This window comes from Anastrepha obliqua, chromosome 2 (assembly GCF_027943255.1).
Source record: "Anastrepha obliqua isolate idAnaObli1 chromosome 2, idAnaObli1_1.0, whole genome shotgun sequence".
NCBI classification, from domain to species: Eukaryota; Metazoa; Arthropoda; class Insecta; order Diptera; family Tephritidae; genus Anastrepha; species Anastrepha obliqua.
The window spans coordinates 88,235,442-88,259,020 of record NC_072893.1 but is presented as its reverse complement, the minus strand read 5'-3'; the positions used below and the strand labels follow the sequence as shown (position 1 = coordinate 88,259,020).

The window sequence follows — 23,579 nt, the reverse complement described above, 5'->3', positions numbered from 1 at the left end:
CTTAGCGACCGATCGGTCAACCAGCCGCCCACCCACACCTGCCCGCACTATTTTCCTTTTTGGCATTACCAAAGCCCATGCGGCCCACCTGAATGTGCTACAACCAACGCTACAGCTGCTGTCTCTTTTGCACATAAGTAATTTACTCAGCATATCAACTATGTTGTTGCTGCTCGCACGCGTTTGCTCTCTCGCCAATTTCACTGCACGATCGCATTATGCCTGGCTGCTGGCTAGTGGACCGCGGATGGCTGCATGTGTGTGCGTTAGTGAAAATGTAATTTTCCGAAAAATTTCCTCAACATAACGCGTTGGTTTCTTGCTTGATCGTCAGTCTGTTTAGTCGAACCGCAGCATTCGCTCCCAACGTCGTCAGCTGCTCGGACTATCGTAGAGAGTTTAATTTTTGTTCTTTTCCCTAAGTAAGTTTCCAATACAAATTCATTGAAGAAGAAATTAATAAAAATATAACGTTTTCAATAGAGGCGACACAGAAAAAAGCGTATAATTTTATATGAAATTTTTCAAGTTTTGAAAAGTAAAAAAAAAAATTATATTTTTTTATTATCCTTGCAAGCATTTCAAGGCTTTGTGGCTTAATTGGTGAGGCGAAAGAGTGCTGAGTATTCAAAAGTGAGGAATAAGGAAGTTCGTTAAAGGAATTTCGCAGACTGAAAAAATTATATAATGCACTGGACATTTTTGTGAAATTGCATGAAGTGCTTATGAGTTTTTGAATATGAAGTCAAATATATAATATTTAGAGATATATGAAATAACAATTTTTCATATACTAGTGACCTATTCACCTGAAGTGTGTGAATATTTAATTTTTTTTAAGAAAGTGTGAGTGGAGTAAAAACTTTTGCGACTTAAAACCTATTGATCTGACAAAGGATAATGGAATGAAATACGAAAATATTAATAAAATAATAAAACTGAATAGAATTGAAGATAAAGCAAAATAAAACTGTAAGAAAAAATATTCAAAAAGTAAAATAAAGTAAGAAAAATATTATCGAACAAGCAAAAATAATTATGAAAAGCATATTAAAACTTTTTTTAAATTCAATATGCAACCAAAATTTTAGTTAAAAGAATTAAAAAAAAAAAAACTTATTTTCCTAATAATTTAGAAAGAAAAACTTAAAAATCTACAAAAATGTTGGTTAAAAAATTAAAACTACAAATTTATTCAAGTTTAATATTTTTTGTGGTAATTTGACAATTGGAATAAAAAACATTTGATAGTATATTTAAAAAATTAATCGTAGTTCGATATATTTTAATTAATGCGAAATTTTTTTCTAAATCTTAAACCATAAAATTCCAATAAAATTGAAATTCAAAACAACTTTAAATATTTAAAATTTAATTCATAAATAAATTTTAGCTTCATATAAGAAAAATTCTCATTAGCATTTGATGGAAAATTTATTTGAAACGTTTGACCGTCATTAGAATAAAAAAGATTAAATTAAGAAAATAAAAATCAATTTAAATACTTCAACTAGTCACATCACTGCGCGTTATGCTCCTGCCACGCACCACAGCAATCGAATGTAGCGCAGCAGCGCATACAATTTGTGGCACGCAAGGCGCCTCAGATGTATGGCCAAAAATAGACATCGGGCCTGAGCTCAGTATGTTACATGATATACCGAACGATCAGCAGGCCAACAACACGACAACCGAAAAAATGAAGTACCACAAAAATAACAATAAATAAAAATAAGAAATAATAGCAGAGAAATGAAAACTGAATCAAGCAAAATAAGAGCCACAAAGAGCAAAAGCCAAGGCAAGCAGCAATGAAATTGTACAAAAGTAAGGCAACATCAGAGCGATTGTGCTGCAGCTGCTACGCTCACTATACAAATCCGCTCACACACATGCACACACACACTCACACTCATGTAGACCAAACGCACGAAACCACAGCACAAGCAGCAAAAAAAACAACAATAAGTAAACAAGGTGGAAAAAGAAATTTGTGTGAATTTAAAAATAAATTTCATAAAAAGAAAGCCACTATTCGTATATGTACATGCACATGTATGTGTGAGTGTGTATGAGTATGAATATATGTGTGAAGGAATATGTGCATTTGCTACCTTGGCCAAATGAATTGAAATGAAACGGCAACGGGAAAACTATAAAACTAAACAAAACATACACACAGGTTCACACGCACGCATACACACACACACACATCTGCATGCAAAAAATCAGAACAACAGACCAAACAAAAACGCTAATGAAAATGCCAATTTATAGTCTGTACGCATATAAAAAATTGATATGTATATACCTATGTGTGTGTGTGCGAATACAAAACGCTAACAAAATTGGAAAAGATGGCGCACTCTAATTTCGGAAAATACGACGTGATAAGCAAATTGATCTAATGTATTGTACGAAATTTGGAAATATGTTGTGAACTCATAAATTGGTAGTGGAATACTCTCCGCCACACATACACACACTCAAAAATGTACGCCACCTTAGCTATTTTTTATAATTCACATAAACATAAATTCTCCGTCGCTTCCGTTGTTCATGCGCCCAATTTCGAAGCTTCAGGCACGATGGAGCTTTTCGCGAGCTAGTGCGCACTCAAAGCACGATCGTATGATTATACGAAAATTCTTAAGTTCGTTTTTTGTTTCTGCTTTTCTATACTTAACGGAGAGCGAATCATGTCGATCAATGCGTTTCGCCCACGCAATGTTCTATTTTTATTTATTTATTTTATTGTGTTTGTTTCTGATACCACTCACACACTCACACACATGCACACACTTTGAACAGGTATTTTTTGTTGTCACTTTTATTAATTTTGGAATTCTGCTATTTGATACCAGTCATATCGGATATGATAACGAAGAGATAGTACGAGCAGATAATTGAGAGCCAATAATGAGAAGAGAGATTTTGGTTCGTAAAAAGCGCCTCATATGGAGTTCAATAGCTGTGATATGTTGGCGTTTTTAGATTTGAGTTTTTCATTTTTAATTTGTAATATATTGAATGGAAAATATTTTCGAAAAAAAATTTTATTAAAATTTATTTAAACCAAATTCTAATAAATAAAATTGAACTTAAGAAAACACCAACACCAATTATCTAAATGAGCGAATTTTCTGAACAAATTACCTGGCAATACATTTTTTTTTCTTTTCATAAAATTAAAATTAAAATTTTAAAACAATGGAAATTATACCTATGAAATCTGTGATTTCCGGCTATAGTTAATAAAATGTTATTTGTCATGCGCCCACTCGCAAAAATGTTGAAATATCCATGTTAATACTAGAAATCGCAAAATGGAAGTACCTTTAGCATATATTTAAAAGACATTAGCTTACATTTTTTGAAGTAATGTAATGTTAGGGAACATTTTTTTATTGAAAAATAATATATACATATGTATCTCTGGATTAATGCGCTTATTGCATTAGAGGTAAAAGCTTGGAGTTGATCTTGGAGTTGAGCTTTTTACCGATCCTTATCAGACTTGAAGAAATAGCCACTTAAGAGGAAATATTTTCTAGATTTATTAAATAACTCTAAGATAAAGATGAAACCGAGAGATCTGCTAAGAGCACTCTAAATAATTTATTAATTTTTTACTTTTTAAGAAATATTGTTTACTTCATAAAATTAAGTTAACAATTTTTATGGCATACAATTCATGCTAGAACATTCACGCCGGTTTATATAACAAAAAAAAAATATATATATTTTAAATTTTTATGTAAATTTCAAAATTATTCAATTATCGCAAATTTTCACACATTTGGTTGATGTAAAATACCACGACTCAAATAAGCAAGTCAGCGTGAATTACCCTTTTACAAAAATTTTATAAATTACTTTCTAATCAGTGAATCGAGGTATATTTTCAACAATAAAACGCAAACTATTTTTCTCAATTATGGAATGATAATCATAGCCGAATGATGTCACAAAAATCGAACCGCTCTACCAAATACCTAAACACACTTATTTGCCTTACCAAAAAAGAAAAACGCGTCACTGATCAAATATGTTACATACATATGTACATATGTACACTATGCACTATAAATTTAAAAAGCTAACAACAACAATCTGCAATACAATCGTTTCAAGAATTTTCGACACCCACGTAATGGGCTATTTTTCGCTACTCAATGTCGTATACAACAGTATACTCAAATATATTTAATTCAATTAATGCTCAGCCCGAGTACGCACACACGCATGCTTATCCACATACACATATTCGTTGATTTAAATATTGAGAGCTGTGTTATGAGAATTTTAATTTGTTATTACCTAATAACACTGAAGAGTATACAGCAAATACTCAACTCATCTTTCTCTCTCCATCTCCAACAGCGTCTCCTTCTACCACCATTTCTTTTGCACTAGCGCTCTCTGTTGCTAAAGCTTTTCAACTTGTGGAAATTCAATACGATCTATTTTTAAATACATACAAACAAATAAAAGGAAAAACAATATTTTCCTATGTGAGGAATATTGAAACGACTGGTTGGTATGCATGCATATGTGGTTGGTTCACTTTTGCGCAATGAATACACATAAATTCAAATCGAATAAATAAATATATGTATATGCATATGTATGTGTATTTGTGGCCGTACATGCATATTCGTGTGTGGTGATGTTGTGCATATTTGTATGTGCAAACATGCAGAGATTTACATATATGTATATGTGCGGTTTTGCGCTTATTTTCAAATATGACGCTTTGGTGCAAAACTTTTGTTAACAAATGCTAAAAAATGCATCATTTGCTTGCTTTATTCAGCTGCTGTCAGCAGCATAAATACGAGTATAACACATTTGCAAATGAATTCAACAAATTCCACTATTATTTCACGGCGCACACTATATATTCTATATATATCTTTATGTATGTATGTATATATGCGTGTGAATGCACGTATAACTTGCTTTTAAAAGCATATTAATTTCTCACCTGCAGCCACAAGGCCTTCGTTTGGCTTTTATGTGCGAAATATGAAGTACTTTGGAAAAGTATGCACTTTATTTGATTGGTTATATTTATATGCACATTTATATATATACATATGTGCGTAGGCTTTTAATTTGAGTAATGCAAAATCCTGCCCGCAGTAGCAGAGTGTCCACACAAAGGGTCTTAGTCCGAAAAATTTACTCATAAAAGCCATCTACGTTTCGTGGCATGAAGTGGTAGCAGGTGGTATCTACATATAAGTACATATGAATGTATTTGGAGTATTGTTGTAGAAAAAAATCAAAACTATTGACAGAAACACAATGAATATCGGTATCAATAGATTTCTTATTTAAGTATTAACATTTGTTTATTCTACAGATTTTTTCTATGCTATAATATAGATTTCCTTCAAATAAGAACACATAAAAAACCATCTTTTGCTCGAAAGCGGTATGAATGTGTGGGCCCTCCGCTTAAACACGCACACCACAAATTGAGAGCGAACCTCAGCCAAGAAGTGATGTACGCAAACCCTCAAAGAGTTTGCATATTTAAGACTTTACATTTGTAATGCAACTATCCCTGTTATCGTAACATTTTCTGTTAGCTGAGCATAGTTGAGTTAACAACGTCCTGTAAGAAAGCTAACGGGCTTTCATACAAAAATATTTGCATCGGAATTTGAGTAAATATATTTATACGATATATAACTGTGGGTAAGCGCAAATGGTAGTTAAGGTTCGATGTAAATAGGCTATACAATTTCGCATTAAATGGTGAAGTTGTAAGCCTCTGCTGTTGAACTGATCTTGCTGTTAAATTTGTGTGTGCAATTATTTCAGCTTCTGACTTATGACCCACTGCCATGCTGGAATATTCCTATTTATAGAGAGACTTGAAAAGTAATGGTACAAAAATAACTCTTATTTATTATTAAAAAGGCACTTAAAGAATTTCATTTCTTTAGCCTTGAAAATAAGGAGCTCTATAGCGAAGAAGCTAAAAGTGTGGATCTAAAAATTAATTTATTTTTATTAAATGTTTTAATAGACCAAGTGCTCCTGCATCTATCCCTTAATCAAATGCGGGAATTATATAATTTCAAAAAATTGTGCCGGTAAAAAATAGCAAGTTTCACCTTTTTTCATTATTTTCTAAAAATATAGTTTACACTACAACAAAAACCATATAACTCAAGGTCTCAAGCAAATGCAAAAATGTACATGAAAGAATCAGAATCTGCGTATGCAGTTTTGTAGCCCATTCAGTTATGATATAATATTTTGTAAGTTTAAAGTGCCTCGAAATTCAAGTTGATTTTTTATAATTTTTTTTGTAATGGTGTTATGCATTTTCTTCTCGAATATCTTTGAGCCACTTTAAACTTGCACTTGCTTATGTATGTAAGACCAGTTTTTCATGATGGTTCTAACTTGTAAGTTCTTTTAATCATATTAAAAATTTCAATTTCAATTAAATTTTTCATCGAGAAAAATTATTTGGCTTCTCACTTATAATATGAAATATCTATGCCACAAAACAGGAAATTATGTTTAAGCCGGCTAAAATTTACGATAAAATAAACTGATTGATCTGATTAATTTTAAACTTGACGATTAAACTTGCCTTCATACAGCCAGAATTATGGAACAAAAGACGGGCAGGGCTAAACTAAATTGCCATTTTGTTATTTTTATTCTAGTTATTTTTGATATTTATAAAGGGTTTTCCAATAAGAGGTGCTATTTTGATTTTCAAAGAAAAATGCTATTTTTTTAGTATAAATGTTCGGGTGTTTATTTCATTATAAAGAGAAAGTTATGCCGTTAATAGTGGAAAATAACATCAGGCAAATTACCACCACGACCACGCTTACAGGACAATATCCTTTTCCTGAAATTTTCCATAACCGAATGGCAGAGTGGCTGCCCTATGCCCTCGATAGCCTCACGAATTCCGTCTTTGAGGTCTTGAATCGACCCTGGGTTATTAGCGTGGACCTTCTCTTTCACGTGGCCCAAAGAAAAAAGTCACAAGATATTAAATCACCAGATCTCGGTGGCCAATTGTGATCATCTCTTCGAGAGATAACACAGTCCAGAAACTTTTCCCGTAAAAGATCAATGGTTTCGTTGCTTGTGTGGCACTTAGCGCCGTCTTGTTGAAAATAAACGTTGTCCAGATCAATACAATCCAATTCTGGCCATAAAAAATCGTTAATCATCTCTCGATAGCGCAATCCAATTCAAAATAACACCTGTTATTGGAAAACCCTTTATATTCATATGCCCACTTGATGGGTCCACTCTCTTTGCGTTTGCTTTCATAAATATGCAAGCGAGAAAATTAATATATAAGCACATCTAATATGTTTGTACTACTTCATTTTATTGCAAGATAAAACTATTAAAGTTATGTTCAAACATTTTATATTTTTTCCAATTTTTTTATCTTATCGCCAACGACAATTCACCACAAAAGCCATCATTATCCGCGTCAAAGCCTATTGAAATGCTTCTTAATCGCAAAATCACAGTCAAATACCACAAAAGAACTTTATTTCGATGCAAACTTATAAAATATTAATGATTATTTGCATCCAATTCAAAGCCATTCAATTCCATACAAATCAATTTAACTCAATTTAATCCTCCCACAACTTTGTTTCTTTGCAGGTTTCTTAATCCCAAACCATAACCATGTCCGATGAAGAGGAGTACACGTAAGTATAACAAATGAATGCAAATGCAGAAAAAAAAGAAAATTTAAAATAGCAACCACAAAAAGAGAAAAGAAAATAATTAGAACGAGCAGCACTTAATTGAATTAAAATAACAAACAAACAGAAAATTGAAAACAAACAAAAATAAAACGAAAAAACAAGTGCTAGATAAATGCCTCGTACAAGCAATTAAAAATGCAGTGATTACTCGCACCATAGAGCAAAACGAAAAAAAAAATACTTCAAAAGCATTCCGCTACGTTTTTGAGAAATTACAAAAAATAATAAAAAATTAAATTAAAATACATATAAATACAAAAAATACAAACAAAATTGTCAATATTCATACTGATAAATTACAGATTTGCATATTAATCGCTAAGCACAATTCTCATGCGCACATACATAATATATACGCCAGAGTGCTACGGGGCGTATACGTAACACAGCACATTTGACTGCTGTTGCTACTTTACCGTACATACTTTAATGTACACATATCTACATAAATACTCTTTCAAGAGGTCATAAAATAAAAGCAAGCAGAAATAAAATATTCCATTGACGTTTGTGCATGTGAACTGCATATATGTATGTATGTATGCAAAGCATTTGATTAATACCAATTCACAAAAATGTATGCCTACAAGTATTTATGGGAATTAAATTTATCATTTGCTATTCGGTTCTTACATTGTAGCACAGATATTTTTTCATTCATATACATGTATTTAATAGAAATGTATTCTCGTAGCAAAATATGTGCGCACTGACATGTGATATTTGTCGGTAGCTTTTTATGAATTTTTTAAAAGTGCGAATTTTTATTGAGGCTGTGTAAGTGAGTTTAAATTGAAATTAGAATTGTGTGAATTTTGCCTATTCTGATGCTTCAACGCGTTAAGTTTAAAACAAAATTAGTTTTTCTACAATTTATGTTTGCTAAATGAAAGAATTTTCACAAAATTATTAGGCTGAAAAAAAAAATAAAATTTTTTTTTTAAGTATTTACTCCAACATGAAAAATTATTAAATATCAAAACATCTGTATGTTAGAATAATTATCATACAATAGAGCACAGTAATTTTAAACCTCAACAATTTTTTTCGTCAAAGGGTTTAGGTACCTTAGTGCAATGTCAGCTAAAAAAGAGTGTAATAATATCGAAATAAATAAATAAAATACGCAACCTACCTTACACATTAATACCTTTTTATGTTGTTAAGCAAGTTGTTTCATTTTTTCTCCATTATTTATCTTTCTTCACATGTACTACTGTGTCCGTACCGTAACAAACCACAATAAAACACACACATGCATACAACTATAAATGTTTACGTACACGTATCCACGAACGTTCGTCCATTGTTCGTTAATTCGATCGCCTGCCTGATCGTACGCCCGCCCGCTCGCTCGCCCGTCCCTACATCACATATATGTATGTGTTTCGAACAAAAAAAATATTAATATGCAAAACATAACTGTTCCATATCTGCATTTTTGTGTATGTGGTAAAAAAAACACACACAAATCGTATATATGTATTCGCATGTACGTCTAACATAATGCCATCAAAATAGTTCCGAGGAGGAGGAGGAGGTTGTCGAGGAGACCAGAGAGTAAGTACCTCAATCATAAAAAAAAACTTAAAAGTCATAAACACTTAGTCACTAGCATACAAAAAATTGTATTACATCACAAATCCACCCACCCACACACACACACACACACACACAAATTCGTTCACCATTCAGTTCATCCATTGCAAAACCAGATATATAATAAATGAATACAAAATATTGCAGTTATCACTGAATTCTTCTCATCCATTTACACACTCACTGAATTAGTTAATTTAATTAACCACTTCGTATTCTAAAATTTACTTTTTATGCTTAAAAACAAAATTTCGGATTAAGTATTTAAAAATTATCTAACTTAAAAATCTCTGAAAAATTAAAAACGCTGTGAATGGAGATTGCAATCATTGTGATTGAAAATCGTAGAAGTCACAATCAATGACTTCGCTTATTTGCTTACAAGAATTCACGATCAGTTAATCAGTGAGCCTGACTAAATGTGAGTTATTTGAAGTCAAATACAGTGATAAAAAATTCAAAAACGTCTATAGTAAAATGGTAAAAATGAATGACAATGAGAATTGTAAGTTATTTATAAAAACGTAAAAATAATTATTTGACTCTTTAAACATACTTTTGAAAATCACTGCAAAAAAATACTAATAAATATTATTTGTATTATTTCACATAAAATTCTTCAAATTAATTAAATTCTTGTTTTAGTGAATATATTAAATTGATATTGAATTTTTTTGTATTCTTCATAAAAAGTTTACATTTAATTTTCAAAAATGACTTATATCAGTTAATTTTCAAAATGAGTTATATCACATCAAATAATTGCTTGCGATTGATTGCAACCTCTCAAACAAAGCTTTGCGTAATAAAAATGGACAACCAAATTTCAAATTATTTTAATTTCTCATAAATTTTTAAATGGAAATATAAGGTGGCAAAAAATTAAACACCGTATCAGAATATTTATAATTTTTGAAAATGCCTTTATACGTAAATCATATTGCCATATTTGTCAAAGACGTGCAAAGGTCAAAATGCCGATCTCCTTCACTCAAAATATTTTTTTATTTAAGAAAAAAGTTATACAAAAACAAAATTGATGATTAATGTTGTGCCACCTTGTACTTGTATATGATTTGTTACAAATGAGAACAAGAATAGGCCATTCAGAGTAAATTCGACCACAAATTATGATTGGAAAAACTAGTATAACACAAAATTGGTGCGCTGATGAGAATTTAAAAGCTGCTGCCAGTTAGAGTATAGTTAAAAAAAATTATTACTAAACATTTTAATTATTTCAAATGGTATTAACAATGAAAGCACAAAATGCTCGCAGATAAAACGGCATCGAAAAATGTAATAAGAGACAAAATTTACTAAAATATGCTACTACTTAAATTCCTTATTAGTTACTTTCATAAAAATATATCTGCTATTGAAAGCCACAGTAAAAAATGCAACAAAATTAGCAAATTGAAAGTAGATAAGCAAAAATGGGGTAAAAAAATTGCGACATTATTTTGTTAAACGATTTGTAGCAGTAGTTGTAGGAAAGAAAGCGTTTGAAAAAAAGGAAAATGAAATTAATAAATGAACTCAAAATTTACCCTCAAAATGGATTAGCACAAAAATCTCCGTTAGGCAGTGTTAGCATTAACTACTTCGTAGCAGCAATAGCAACATAAACATTTGTGGTCAGAACTTGAATAGATGAGTATTTGAGCTCATCAACGCCAACTTAGCAGACATGAATAATTTTACAAATAGCGCTCCGACCAACTCCAAGTTCTTTGCTACTGCTCAAACTACAGAGAGCACTGCATATGTTTTTAACTATTGCTGTGAACTACTACTTGGAGCATAGCAAATTGCTGATCCCACGTTTTGCGCTACCTGCTCTACTATTCATCTGTTTAAGTTCAGAGCAGTAGTGAGAGCAAAAATGAGAACTACGAAACGGAGCAATTTCAATCCCCACAAATAGGAGCTCCAGCCACACAATTAGCAACTAGAGACCGGAAGGAGGCGCATGAGGCTGTCTTCTAAGGAGCAACCCTTTCTTTTGGAGGTTGTCTATGAATACACATTTTGGCAGCTCCAACAGTAATTTTTCTTTTTACCATTTCTTGCCTGTGGTCTACACTACTTCTAATAAAGGGTTTAATAAAACATAAAATAAAAAAACATACTGCCGCTCCTCAAATAATATAGTAAACATAATCCTTCTCAATATAAACCAAAAATAAAGTTGGAATTAAACTGCTTGCAATACAAAAATGGAGCCTTTCGATACGCGTATCGTGGGTTAGATTAGGTTTTTGTGGCAGTCGGTTTTACAAATAGCCAACTCACTTAGGCCATGTAGGTCCGTTGTGGTACAACTGCCTAACACGTGAACCTCAGTACTTATTTATTTATCATGAAACCATTTATACGCTCTTATGAAGCGTAGGATAGGTTTTCTCCCAACAGCAGAGAGTTTCGTAAGAGAGTCAAAAGAGTATTTTTCTAACAACTCTGCTCTATTCCTAGCTAAGGCTGCACAATTACAGAGGAAGTGTTCGACCGTTTCTTCCTCTTCCTCGACTCTACAACTACTAGCGCAGGTTACTTGTTATTAAAAATTACTATCGAAATATATGGAGATGACGTGTAAAAGCTGCACGTTTTTCATGAAATTCAAACAGAATGTGGCAAAATTTAGAGCTAGTAAAAACTCATAACTAAAAAATAAACATTTTAGAAATAAATGGTTCAATTTTGTGTAACCGGAGCATAGTAAAAAAATGATGGTATACAAATTTCTAGGCAGGTGGTCAAAATTTACAAAAAATTCTATGCGAAAAAGTCGTAGCAGTACGTAGTTGTTTAGTGGTAGTTATAATGAAAGGCGAAAACACATAATTTAAAAATTAGAACAAAATGCAAACTAAAATAGCTAACAGCAATCGGCACCGCTGCGCTCGCGCAATATATAATAACTTTTAAATTGCTATAAAGCAACCAAATACTAAATCAAGTAAAAAAAATTTACAATTGGCTGCTGCCCAAGCCAAAAGATTCGGTGATTATAAATCAACTGCAAATTACTTACTAGATTCCCCAATCCAGAGTAAAGCAAAAATAATTAAAACTGAAAAAAAATTAAAAAACTCAATGCTAAAATTCGAAATGAAATTCAAGCAAATTAAAAACAATAACAACTACATTTATATAAGCAAATGGCAAAACCACCAAAATTACAATTACTTTGTAACTAAATTCATACGAATTTGAAAATTCTAATGACTCTACTATTTATTTGTATGTCTAAGCACTTCCTTCCTGGCTTTAACTCTCTCACTACTTCTTCGTTTACTTACTCTCTGTATGTATGCACTCGTACTCTTACTTCTATAAACCAAACCTTCTGCTAAACAGCTGGAAATCTTTATAACAAACAAACATCTACAAAATTTGCCATTTCGTCAACGTCGCACATACAAATAAACATTTCTAAATACATAAATATTGTACTTGTAGTTGTTTACACCTGCAATGCAAGATGAAACTCAAAAATATGTTCTTGTTTGTTTTTTTCTCTTTTTTCTTTCTTTTGTTTCTAATTGCAGGAAGTAAGTAGAGAAAACAAAAAAAAAAACCAAACAAAAAACCCAAAGGGGCAAACAAAATGCGCCACAAACACGCAGTAAACATACAAACAAAGCACACCCACACACACATACATATGTGTAACGTATTTTAAGAGTGGTGCAGGAAAGATGAATAAAAAATAAACATAATTGAAATAAATGTAATCTGAAGCGCATCTAGTGCCTATGTATGCATGCATGTATGCATACTGAAGAAGCATACATCTGGGCGCAGGGTAGTTAGCTTTTAAGTGTATAATGGGAAGGTTTGAAAGGATTTGTGACCTTGTTGCACAAAAATTATTTCTTAGGCATGCAAAGTAGCTTCGTCAGTTTACACACTCATATATGTACACATATGTTGCATAACTGTACACATATACATGTATATTTATGTATTTATATGCACATATATGTATTTATAACAATTTTTTATTATATGAAATCACATACGCATATAAACATAACTGATGGCACACCTACATATGTATGAATAAGAATTTGTATATGTACGTATGTATATATCCCTCTGATTCCATGCATCTTGTGGCCTCTTATGCCAAGCCTTGAATGTAAATACGCATATCGTCAAGCAGCCGTTAGCAGCGCAGTTAGCAATAACGTAGTTTTTTCTTTCAAAGCAGAGAGTATTTTATTTTTAACCAAACATTTTTACAATTTCTTAAGATTTTTATTCTCATCCAAAATACGAAAAAAAACCAAGAAAATTCAGCATCTTGCACATTTGAGTGCAAAAAAAAAATTCGAATTGTATGGCCACCAACAAAAAAAAAAAAAAACGTTGCAAGAACCGTAGTGTATGTTAGCAACTAAAACATAGCAGTTTTTTCCGTTACACCTATTTTGATACACATTTATTTTTGGCTCGTTTGCATAGTTTTTTTTTTTCAAAAATAGATTTAGTTTGAGTTTAGCATTTGTTCGTTTATATATGCAAAACATATTTTATATATATTTATTTGTATATATCTATATGCGTATATACTATTGTATACGGTGTATATACAAGCATACATTTCAATACATTTACATACATTTTTATTATATACTGTATATTTACCACGTATGTAACACATTTTTAAACAAATACTTTTTTATTCTTTCTTTTCGACAACGTTACCTTTTTTGTGTTGTTGCGTGTGTGTTAAACTTATAAAAATTTTTTGTACATGATTGCGGCAATTATAATCAAATGTAAAAATATAAACACATCACCAACCAATCAACCAACCAACCACACATCCTTCACTGTGGATATGCCAAAAAATCTATATGAAATAAAATAAAAAAAAAATCGATTTTTGAAAAACCAAATGTTGACAAATTTTAATCACACACAATTCAATCCAATCAATCCATCCACAAAATGTTTGCAAATGCATTATGAAAACGTAGAAAGCCACCTCAAACACCAGCCGAGTAAGTGTTAAAAATAAAGCAAAACAAAAAAAAAAAAGAAAAACAATGATTTATAAATATTTATAGTATTTGTTTATTATTGTAAACTCACCAAACGCTAACTGGCTGGCTGCAAGTGAAGCGCACTCTAAAGAGCTACCGAAAAACTAACAGCAAAAGTAATCGAAATAGAAACGGTGTTACTCCGCACTCGCAATATTTTGTTGCACCAAAATTCCAATATTGGCTACAAAACAAACAAAAAATTATTAAAAACACTGCTTTTATTTACAAAAATTCTTTCTCGTAAGAAAATATTTTTTTCTCAAAATTCTGCAGCGCGCCACTTCAAAACTTCGCTTGCAGCCATATTTTTTCTCCCACCAAAACCTATTGCGTTATTTGTTTTTGTAATTTTGCTTTATATGTAATTGTTGTGTGATCCCAATACCCTAGCAAGCTGCCCTTAAAGACCTAAACGCAAAGTAATTTTGTTTAGTTAGTTAATTTAACAATTTTTGTACTCACCCAACATCAATGTTTGAGTGTTTACCGCGCAAACGACAAAAAAAACAAAAAAAAAAAACACAAATCGCACTTAAAATAAAATTTGTATTCTTCATGTATTTATGTATTCACGAATCAGCACATCATCATGCCATCAATGTTACATACATAGATTTATTTTCTTCATATTTTAGTCAATGTGTTTATGGCATGCAATTTAGCACGCTCGGCCCATTGTACATACACATATCTTTGCACCCAATTCTTAGGTCATATTGGGCTCTGTACTGCGCTAGAAGATGCAGCATCCTACCGAAAACTAAAAAAATAAACAAAAATCAAAATATATTTATTTAACATTTAAGCTAATTTATTGTATTTATTTACTACAATAGTGGCATAAACCTTCTGTGTTGTAGTTGTAGATATGTATTAATGCGTACTTATGTCTGTTTTATGTTGATGTTGTTAATGTTATTGTACTTGGCATTATAATGTACTTTTTGTGAGTCATACCTAGCATACTTTGAACTATTTCACTTCTTTAAAAAAATACTCTAAGATTTTTCTAGATACTCATTGAACTCCTATTCTGAATGTTTTCATAATTATTTTATATCATATCTATTTTTATTAGATGATTTTAATAATTTTGAACTATAAGCGTTTTTGCATCGAAAATTAAAATTCTTTTTACTTACCAAAAAATTTTGTAATGTTCATTACTTCCACTAATTGGAATGACAGTTTCACACAGACGAAAATTTCAATTTTCTTAAATTACCATATTTAAATTTTTTTTAGATAAAAAAAAAATATAAATGTGTCATAATAATTTAGGCACAATTACAAAGTATTGCATGTAAAGTAATAAAAAAAATGTGATGATTACAGTTTCTGTCGTATTTTAGTTCTTTTGATTGTAATCACATGTAATTATGCATATCTAATTACATTTTTAATTTTTGAAAACCAAAATGTATTGATTACATTTGCTACCAAAAGCGATAATGATTACAAAAAATATATTGATTATGATTACAAAACGGTATTGATTACATTTATTACCAAAAAGTGATAATGATTACAAAAAAAGTATTGATTAAATATTTTTTTAGATTACAGTTGAATAAATTGGATAATAGTTTCGTGGATTGTAATGTATGTAATAGGACTATGGTTAAGTTCGTGCGGTTTTTTTTCGAAATTTGAAACTTTATTGACGTAAAATGGTTACAAATTTAATATTCAAAGTATTGTCCATCGCTTGCTACTACTTTTTCCCATCTTTCTGGCAATTCACGGATTCCCTTTGTGAAAAATTCGGTCGGTTTTGCCGCAATCCACGAATCGATCCATTTTTTGACTTCATCGTAATTACGGAAGTGCTGGTCAGCCAGGCCATGTTGCATCGATCGGAAGAGATAGTAATCGGATGGCGCAAGGTCTGGACTATACGGCGGGTGGGGTAGGACATCCCATTTGAGCGTTTCTAAGTATGTTTTGACCACTTGTGCAACATGTGGCCGAGCATTGTCATGTTGCAAAATAACTTTGTCGTGTCTATCGGCGTATTGCGGCCGTTTTTCTCGCAGTGCTCGGCTCAAACGCATCAATTGTCGTCGGTAGACATCCCCCGTAATCGTTTCATTCGGTTTCAGTAGCTCATAATACACAACACCCAGCTGGTCCCACCAGATACACAGCATAACCTTCAGGCCATGAATATTCTGCGCCGACGTCGATGTTGAAGCATGGCCAGGGTATCCATACGTTGCCCGACGTTTTGGATTGTCGTAATGGACCCACTTTTCATCGCCAGTCACAATTCGATGCAAAAAACCCTTTCTTTTGTGCCGTTGAAGCAGTTGTTCGCATGCCATAAAACGGCGTCGGCTTCAATTCATACGGCACCCAATGGCCTACCTTTCGGATCATTCCCATGGCTTTTAAACGTTTGGAAATGGTTGATTGATCAACTCCCAAAGTTTTTGCAACCTCTTCTTGCGTTTGAGCCGGATCTTGATCGAGCAATTCCTCCAATTCGGTATCCATGAACTTTGGCGGCGCACCCTCGCGTTCTTCGTCTTCCAAGCCAAAATCACCACTTTTAAAGCGTGCAAACCACTTCTGGCACGTTCGCTCAGCTAGAGCATGCTCACCATAAACTTCCACCAAGATACGATGACTTTCGGCTGCTTTTTTCTTCATATTAAAATAATGAAGAAGAATTCCCCGCAAAAACACATTATTTGGCACGAAATTCGACATTTTCAAGTGTGGTAAAAATATTGTTGTTTACGCTTCAAATAAAAAACTTATACTGACGTTTGTGCCTTACGACAGTAGCTCTCCAATGAATGTTTGGAAATGTGGATCGATGGAATAATAATCAAGTTACGCCATCTGTTGTAAAACCGCAAGGAACTTATTCATAGTCCTATTAATATAAAGACATTTTTGGTATCATAAGTCATCGGGATGTAAAAAAATGATTATTTGCAATTAAAAGTAATCATTATTTTTAATCTGAAATAATTTGAAAAAAAAATTAAAAAAAAACATTTCTTTATATTTACAAAAATTGAACGGTAAAGTGTTTATAATTTTAATAGTACTTATAAAGTAATGGTGTAATCTGAAGCAAGTAATATTTCCTTGTACAATAATATTTTTCCGAAGGCAATATTATGCAGTAAAATATAATGGAAAAATTTAATGATTACTAGAACTACAAATTCAACCTTCCGTTGCACACTTTTTTTAAAACCTTCGGTCGGGCACCCGGGTCTGGCCTTTTTTCGTCCTGTTCGAGGATCCTTATTAAAACGTTATATCCATAAATCGATAGAACATTAAATTTTAGGAAGCTACATGGAAGCTCAAGACGTTAGCAGTAATAGAAATATGTTAAATTCACGTCGAGAAAAAAGTCTGGGCAGACCCGGGTGCCCAACAGAGGGTTAAGGTCATAACCAGGAAGTAATCATTACATGTTGGTTATAATTAAATTTTTTTTAACGACTTACATAATCGCATAAAATTTTTGATTACAAAGTAGTAGTGTTTGATTTATTTTACTGTAAAAGTCAAACAACTTTCAACCCGCTAAAACAATCATGATTAAAGTAACTAAGATTTTAAGATTTCATACACAATTATATGAAACAACAAAACAAAAAAAATGTTGATCATCATATTTACTATTTCATGAGTACTTTTTATCATATCCGTTACACATTCCGATATGCGTTCACCAATAAGCTACACATGTATACTACAACACTACTCACACATACTCATATTTATCAATATTACTCTTACTACTACTCTTTATACTAAATATATTTGAGATTAATAGTTATCAACTATTTAAGAATGTATATTTACATAACTGAAATTTAACGCCTTAATCTCAACTACTCTCTTGTACTCTTAAATGTGGGCTCGTAAAACCGCTATTTTACCTCGCTCTCACCTGTTCACTACTATTTAAAGCATCATGAATGTAGGTAGTAACTGAAACTAATGTGCATTCTTTTCTCTTTCTCCCCACAATCTCTTTCATTCGTACGCACGCTTTTCTCGTTAAAATCTTTACTTCGATATTAATAGAGGTGAGGGAGATCCAGAATTCATTAAACGTCAGGATCAAAAGCGCTCCGATCTCGATGACCAACTGAAAGAATACATCAATGAATGGCGTAAACAGCGCGCAAAGGAAGAAGATGAGTTGAAGAAACTCAAGGAAAAACAGGCCAAGCGCAAGATCTCGCGTGCCGAAGAGGAACAAAAGATGGCGCAACGCAAGAAGGAGGAGGAAGAGCGCCGCGTACGCGAAGTTGAGGAGAAGAAGCAGCGCGAAATCGAAGAGAAACGCCAGCGTCTTGAGGAGGCCGAGAAGAAGCGCCAAGCTATGCTGCAGGCCATGAAGGACAAGGACAAGAAGGGACCCAATTTCACTATTGCCAAGAAGGATGCAGGCGTGGTAATCCTTTCATTCTAATACATTGCAATATACTTATATGTGTTCCCCGTTTTGTTTTTCTTTCTCTTCCTTTTGCTGTCTTGCTACCTGTGTCTCTTTGTCTTCCTTTTTATCATATTTTTTTAACCGCACCTTCAAAAATCACTGACAACACACATTGGTTGAACGAACTTGACAAAATTCTTAAAACCTATAACGTATATTGTGGAAATATAATCACCCACTAACATAATCCAAAAAACCGTTGCTTAATGGACTAACTCTTACCTTTCAACATCCCATTCTTTTCCTTTTCTACAACCTTTCCTTTGTTATTTCGTGAATTTGACACGAAATGCAAATGCTTCTGTTTTTCGATTCCTTAAACCAAAAACGAAAACAAAAAAACAAAAAAAAAACAAATCTTCAACACTTTTTTGTGTGTATCTTTCTATCTCTCACTTTTGATTTTGTCGTTTCACGTCTTTTTCCTGAATTACGAACTACTCTCTACGGTCAATGACAAACTTTTATTTATGGCATACGCGTATACTACTGTGTGTTACATCATCAAACACAAAAACAAAAACATATAGTTGGGACTCTCATCCGCCGCTATGGAGCGTAACAAGACTAAGGAACAGTTGGAAGAGGAGAAGAAAATCTCGTTGTCGTTCCGCATTAAGCCTCTGGCCATTGAAGGTTTCAACGATACCAAACTGCGCGAGAAGGCCCAAGAACTGTGGGAACTCATCGTCAAATTGGAAACTGAGAAGTATGACTTGGAAGAAAGGCAGAAACGTCAGGATTACGATGTAAGTATCTGCATCAGTTCATATATAAACAAGTACACATACATATATTTGTGTCTGTGCATGTAAAGAGCTTGAAGTCAACTTGATTTTCCTTATTCTATGTGCAGTTGAAAGAGTTGAAGGAAAGACAGAAGCAACAGCTCAGGCACAAAGCCTTGAAGAAGGGTCTCGACCCCGAGGCTTTGACTGGCAAATACCCGCCCAAAATTCAAGTCGCCTCCAAATATGAGAGACGTGTTGACACCCGCTCATATGACGACAAGAAGAAGCTCTTCGAGGGTGTAAGTATACCTAGATATGAAACTCACCATATTTGTATGTACTTAGATATGCATTACTCTATACATTTTAATTTGTTGGTAATGGAGAGGACCTTTGAAAAAAAGGAAAATTTACTTTCGTTTTTCTTAATGATCTGTGAACATAAAAGCCATGTATATTCTCTATTTATATTTTTGTGCGAAGGGCTATGATACGCTTTTCAAGGAAACTGCCGAGAAGCGCTGGCAAGAGAGGCAAGAAAGATTTACATCGCGAACCAGATGTAAGAATACAAATCGGCTGTGTGGCTTTGCAAATTGACACCCCATACCAAACATTTGCGATTAATCCTCAAGTATGACTTGGTGTGGGGTTCCATTGCAGCGGTAGCCTGTCGTTTATGTATTTGTGTTCCCATACAAAATAACAAAAATATGTTTGTGAGTGTGAAATCGTTGTAAAAAAAAACGCTTTAAGCATTGGAAGATTACTGTGAAGTTGTAATGTGTATGCATTAACAATAACTTCATACTAAATTTCTGTAACTCAGTCATCATACAGGGAACTAAAACAAAAACTCTAGATCTTTTCATAAAATTGGCGCACGTATTCTAAAAACTTTCCCACACACATACACAAACTTGGGGTGAAAGTGTTCGTCCATTGGTCAAACGTCGACTTTTAAGCAATAATTAAGCAAATGGAGAGAATACAGAGGTGGAGGTAACCGCTATTCCACTCTCAGTGAATTCGCAGAATCAAATTATTTGCTGAACTAATAATTGAATATTTGTATTTACTTTATTGTCGTATTTTTTCAATTTTTATTGTTATTCATGAGCGAATTTCCTTTACAACGACGTTCTCTTTCTTGTTTATTTATGGTTACGCCATAGCCGGAATTACTCTCATACTTGTAATCGATCATTCTTGTTAAAAACTGGCAAAAGTCGTAAAGTTACCATATTATGTGTACTTATAAAAAAAAAATTTAATTATAGTAAGCACGACTCAACCCTTACCACTTGCCCAGGGAGAACTAAATAAATATCACTTAGAAAAAAAATATTATCTTCAACCAAAAAATCAAATTTTCGTAAAGATCTGTAATATCCACTCCGTTACGAATTTGTTTATAGGGATCTCTTTATTTCTCCAACTATTTTTTAGAAGCATATCAAGTAATCTCACTAATATCTAATATAGTCATATACTCGTTACTTACTCTACTACTATCATTGTCTCTCTCTCTCTTTCTCTATTTCACTTGTACTGCGATTTTATGTATGCATTTGTTACGTGTTGCGTTGTCGTATGCCTTCAAACGTAATTTATAAACACAAACAACAATAACAAAAAACACACATGCGGCCAATAGGGCTGGGAAGAAATCGGCAAAGAGGTGAATGAGAAGATCTGGAACGAGAAGAAGGATCAATACGTTGGCCGCCAGAAATGTACGTATTAAAAGCCAAAAACAGGAATAACAAATAGATGCCTAATAATATCGGAATTTCGAATTACACTCAATACAAATCGAAAAACTTTTGTTCAATGTTTTGTCTTTTGCCTAATACCATTTTGATATTTCTAAAATTTAATGTGAAAAATTTTGTTTTTGCTTCACACTAATCGCAATAAATTTTGTGAGAAAAGAACAGTTTTTAATGAAGTTATTCTCTTTATTCTTCTTAAATATAGCCAAACTGCCCAAATGGTTCGGCGAACGACCAGGCAAAAAGACCGGCGAACCCGAGACACCCGAAGGCGAGGAAGACGCCAAGGCCGATGAGGATATCGTCGAGGAAGAAGAGGAAGTCGAGGAGGAAGTTGTCGAAGAGGAGGATGAGGAAGCCGAGGAAGAGGAAGAAGAAGAGGAGGAAGAAGAGGAAGAAGAGGAGGAAGAAGAAGAAGAGGAAGAAGAAGAGGAGGAGGAGGAAGAAGAAGAATAAATTAATTTAACTACATTTAATAAAATTTAAAAACAAAGAAAATAGTTATTATTAGCTTATTCGATCAACCAAAAAAATAAAACATAAAATAACGAGCGAAAATCAGCAAGTTTTGCAGTTAAAAAAAATGAAAAGAAAAAACTGCACACATTGTCAAAGTTCCTCTCTCACTCGAACTCAAACTCACTCTGACACAATTACTACTGATTATTCACTCAGTCGAACACCCATACAAACAACTATGACAACACGAACGCATTCTCGCTCTCTCTCTTTGTCTTTTTATAGAAACACAAGAACAAAAACAGCAAAAAAAAAATCAACAAAAAACCAAAAAGAATTGTTCAAATTGTTTGTAATAAATCTTTGAAATTGAGATGAAAATCTGAAATCAGACTAATATGATAATTGCATACACATCTACATACACATATATATATATATACATATATATTTAAATATATAATGTCCAAGTAGCAGAAAATGGTGTATAGACACAACTTATAAACTATTTGTAAGTGGAAAAAACAACGAGAACAACTAGAACATGAATACACAACTCTCTCTTGATATTCCTTTTTCATTTAAGATATTTTTATTTTTTCTTATTAAAACAAAAGTAAAAAGTAATAAATTATTATGAAAAACCAAAAACCAAAAGAAAAACAAAGCGAAAATGCGTTGAATTCTTGCAGAAAAACAAAGAAAAAACAATTGCTTAAATCGCGTGATGCTTTATTCCCTTTTCTAGCTTAGATTAATTTACCAGGGCTACTCAATAAGGATACACATTTGTGTTCACCAGTAGTACCGAAAGAGTTTAAACTGTGGAGGCATAAATTTAATATCTTGATCAGCATTCGTCACTTTCAACCAATAGCTGATCCTTTGTATCCTCACTAGGCAGGGAACTTAGGCCCATAAACCAAGATCTGCCGATAAACCAAGTGACGCAGAAGGTTCGTTTGCAGCCCCAGTCGGTTGTGTGACATGGTCTAAGACGGTGTCACTTAAGCATTTACTTCAATTACCTGTAATAGTTTATAATCCGACGACGAGAATTTTTAGAATAGGCTGGTGATGATTGTGTTGTATGAGCGAGACATGATTTTGAAAGTTCGTCAAGATGTTAATGCTAACCCTATAAGCAGTGCACCTTCAATGACATTCCTAAGACCAACTCAGTTCGAAGTTGACTGAGAGCGCCATCACTGACGGCTCCAACTGCCGAATACTGCTCGTGTTTTTCAGGTAGAAGTTTTTGCGATCCTGCAGGCATACCTGTACAAAATACTGAGGAAACACGGAATCGACGGAGATTTTAAAATTTTTAACGATAGTCAGGAGGAGATTAAATCTTGTGGGTGTGCAGGTAATATTTCTCTGATCTGGGTTACCAGACATAGGAATATAGAGGGGAATAAAATTACTGATGAGCTTGCCAGGAAAGGGTCGACTGAATAGGTATCTCACCCGGACATCGGCATCCACCTGACTGGTGTTAATGGGAAATTTCCCAACTTATTTCTCAAAAAAGCGCAGAACAGATGGAGCTCCGTTTCTTCGTGTGCTATTTCTAAAATCCTTTGGCCCTAATACAATAGACGCACGACGCAGAAAGTCCTGGATACTCCACGCCATTCAATTTCCAAACTCGAACTGTGTCAGTCACTGTACGATCGCCATAGATGCAGAAAAGCTATATTCACCAT

At 33.0% G+C, this 23,579-nt stretch overlaps 1 protein-coding gene across 4 annotated transcripts; it reads left to right on the top strand.

The window, feature by feature from the left end:
- Nucleotides 1-290: 290 nt before the first annotated feature.
- On the top strand, nucleotides 291-22,537 carry LOC129239150 (troponin T, skeletal muscle). 4 transcript variants are annotated; one of them, XM_054874480.1, is made up of 9 exons: nucleotides 291-422; nucleotides 7,666-7,712; nucleotides 9,294-9,332; nucleotides 14,363-14,386; nucleotides 18,488-18,857; nucleotides 19,436-19,654; nucleotides 19,762-19,935; nucleotides 21,294-21,372; nucleotides 21,617-22,537. In XM_054874480.1, the coding sequence occupies exons 2-9, from the start codon at nucleotides 7,690-7,692 to the stop codon at nucleotides 21,865-21,867; spliced, it is 1,179 nt and encodes a 392-aa protein (XP_054730455.1). In that variant the 5' UTR covers nucleotides 291-422; nucleotides 7,666-7,689; the 3' UTR covers nucleotides 21,868-22,537. The 4 variants fall into 4 exon arrangements, with proteins under 4 accessions (XP_054730455.1, XP_054730456.1, XP_054730453.1 ...); XM_054874481.1 differs by lacking the exon at nucleotides 21,294-21,372 and adding an exon at nucleotides 20,120-20,198; XM_054874478.1 differs by having other exon boundaries at nucleotides 18,488-18,860.
- Nucleotides 22,538-23,579: the final 1,042 nt, after the last annotated feature.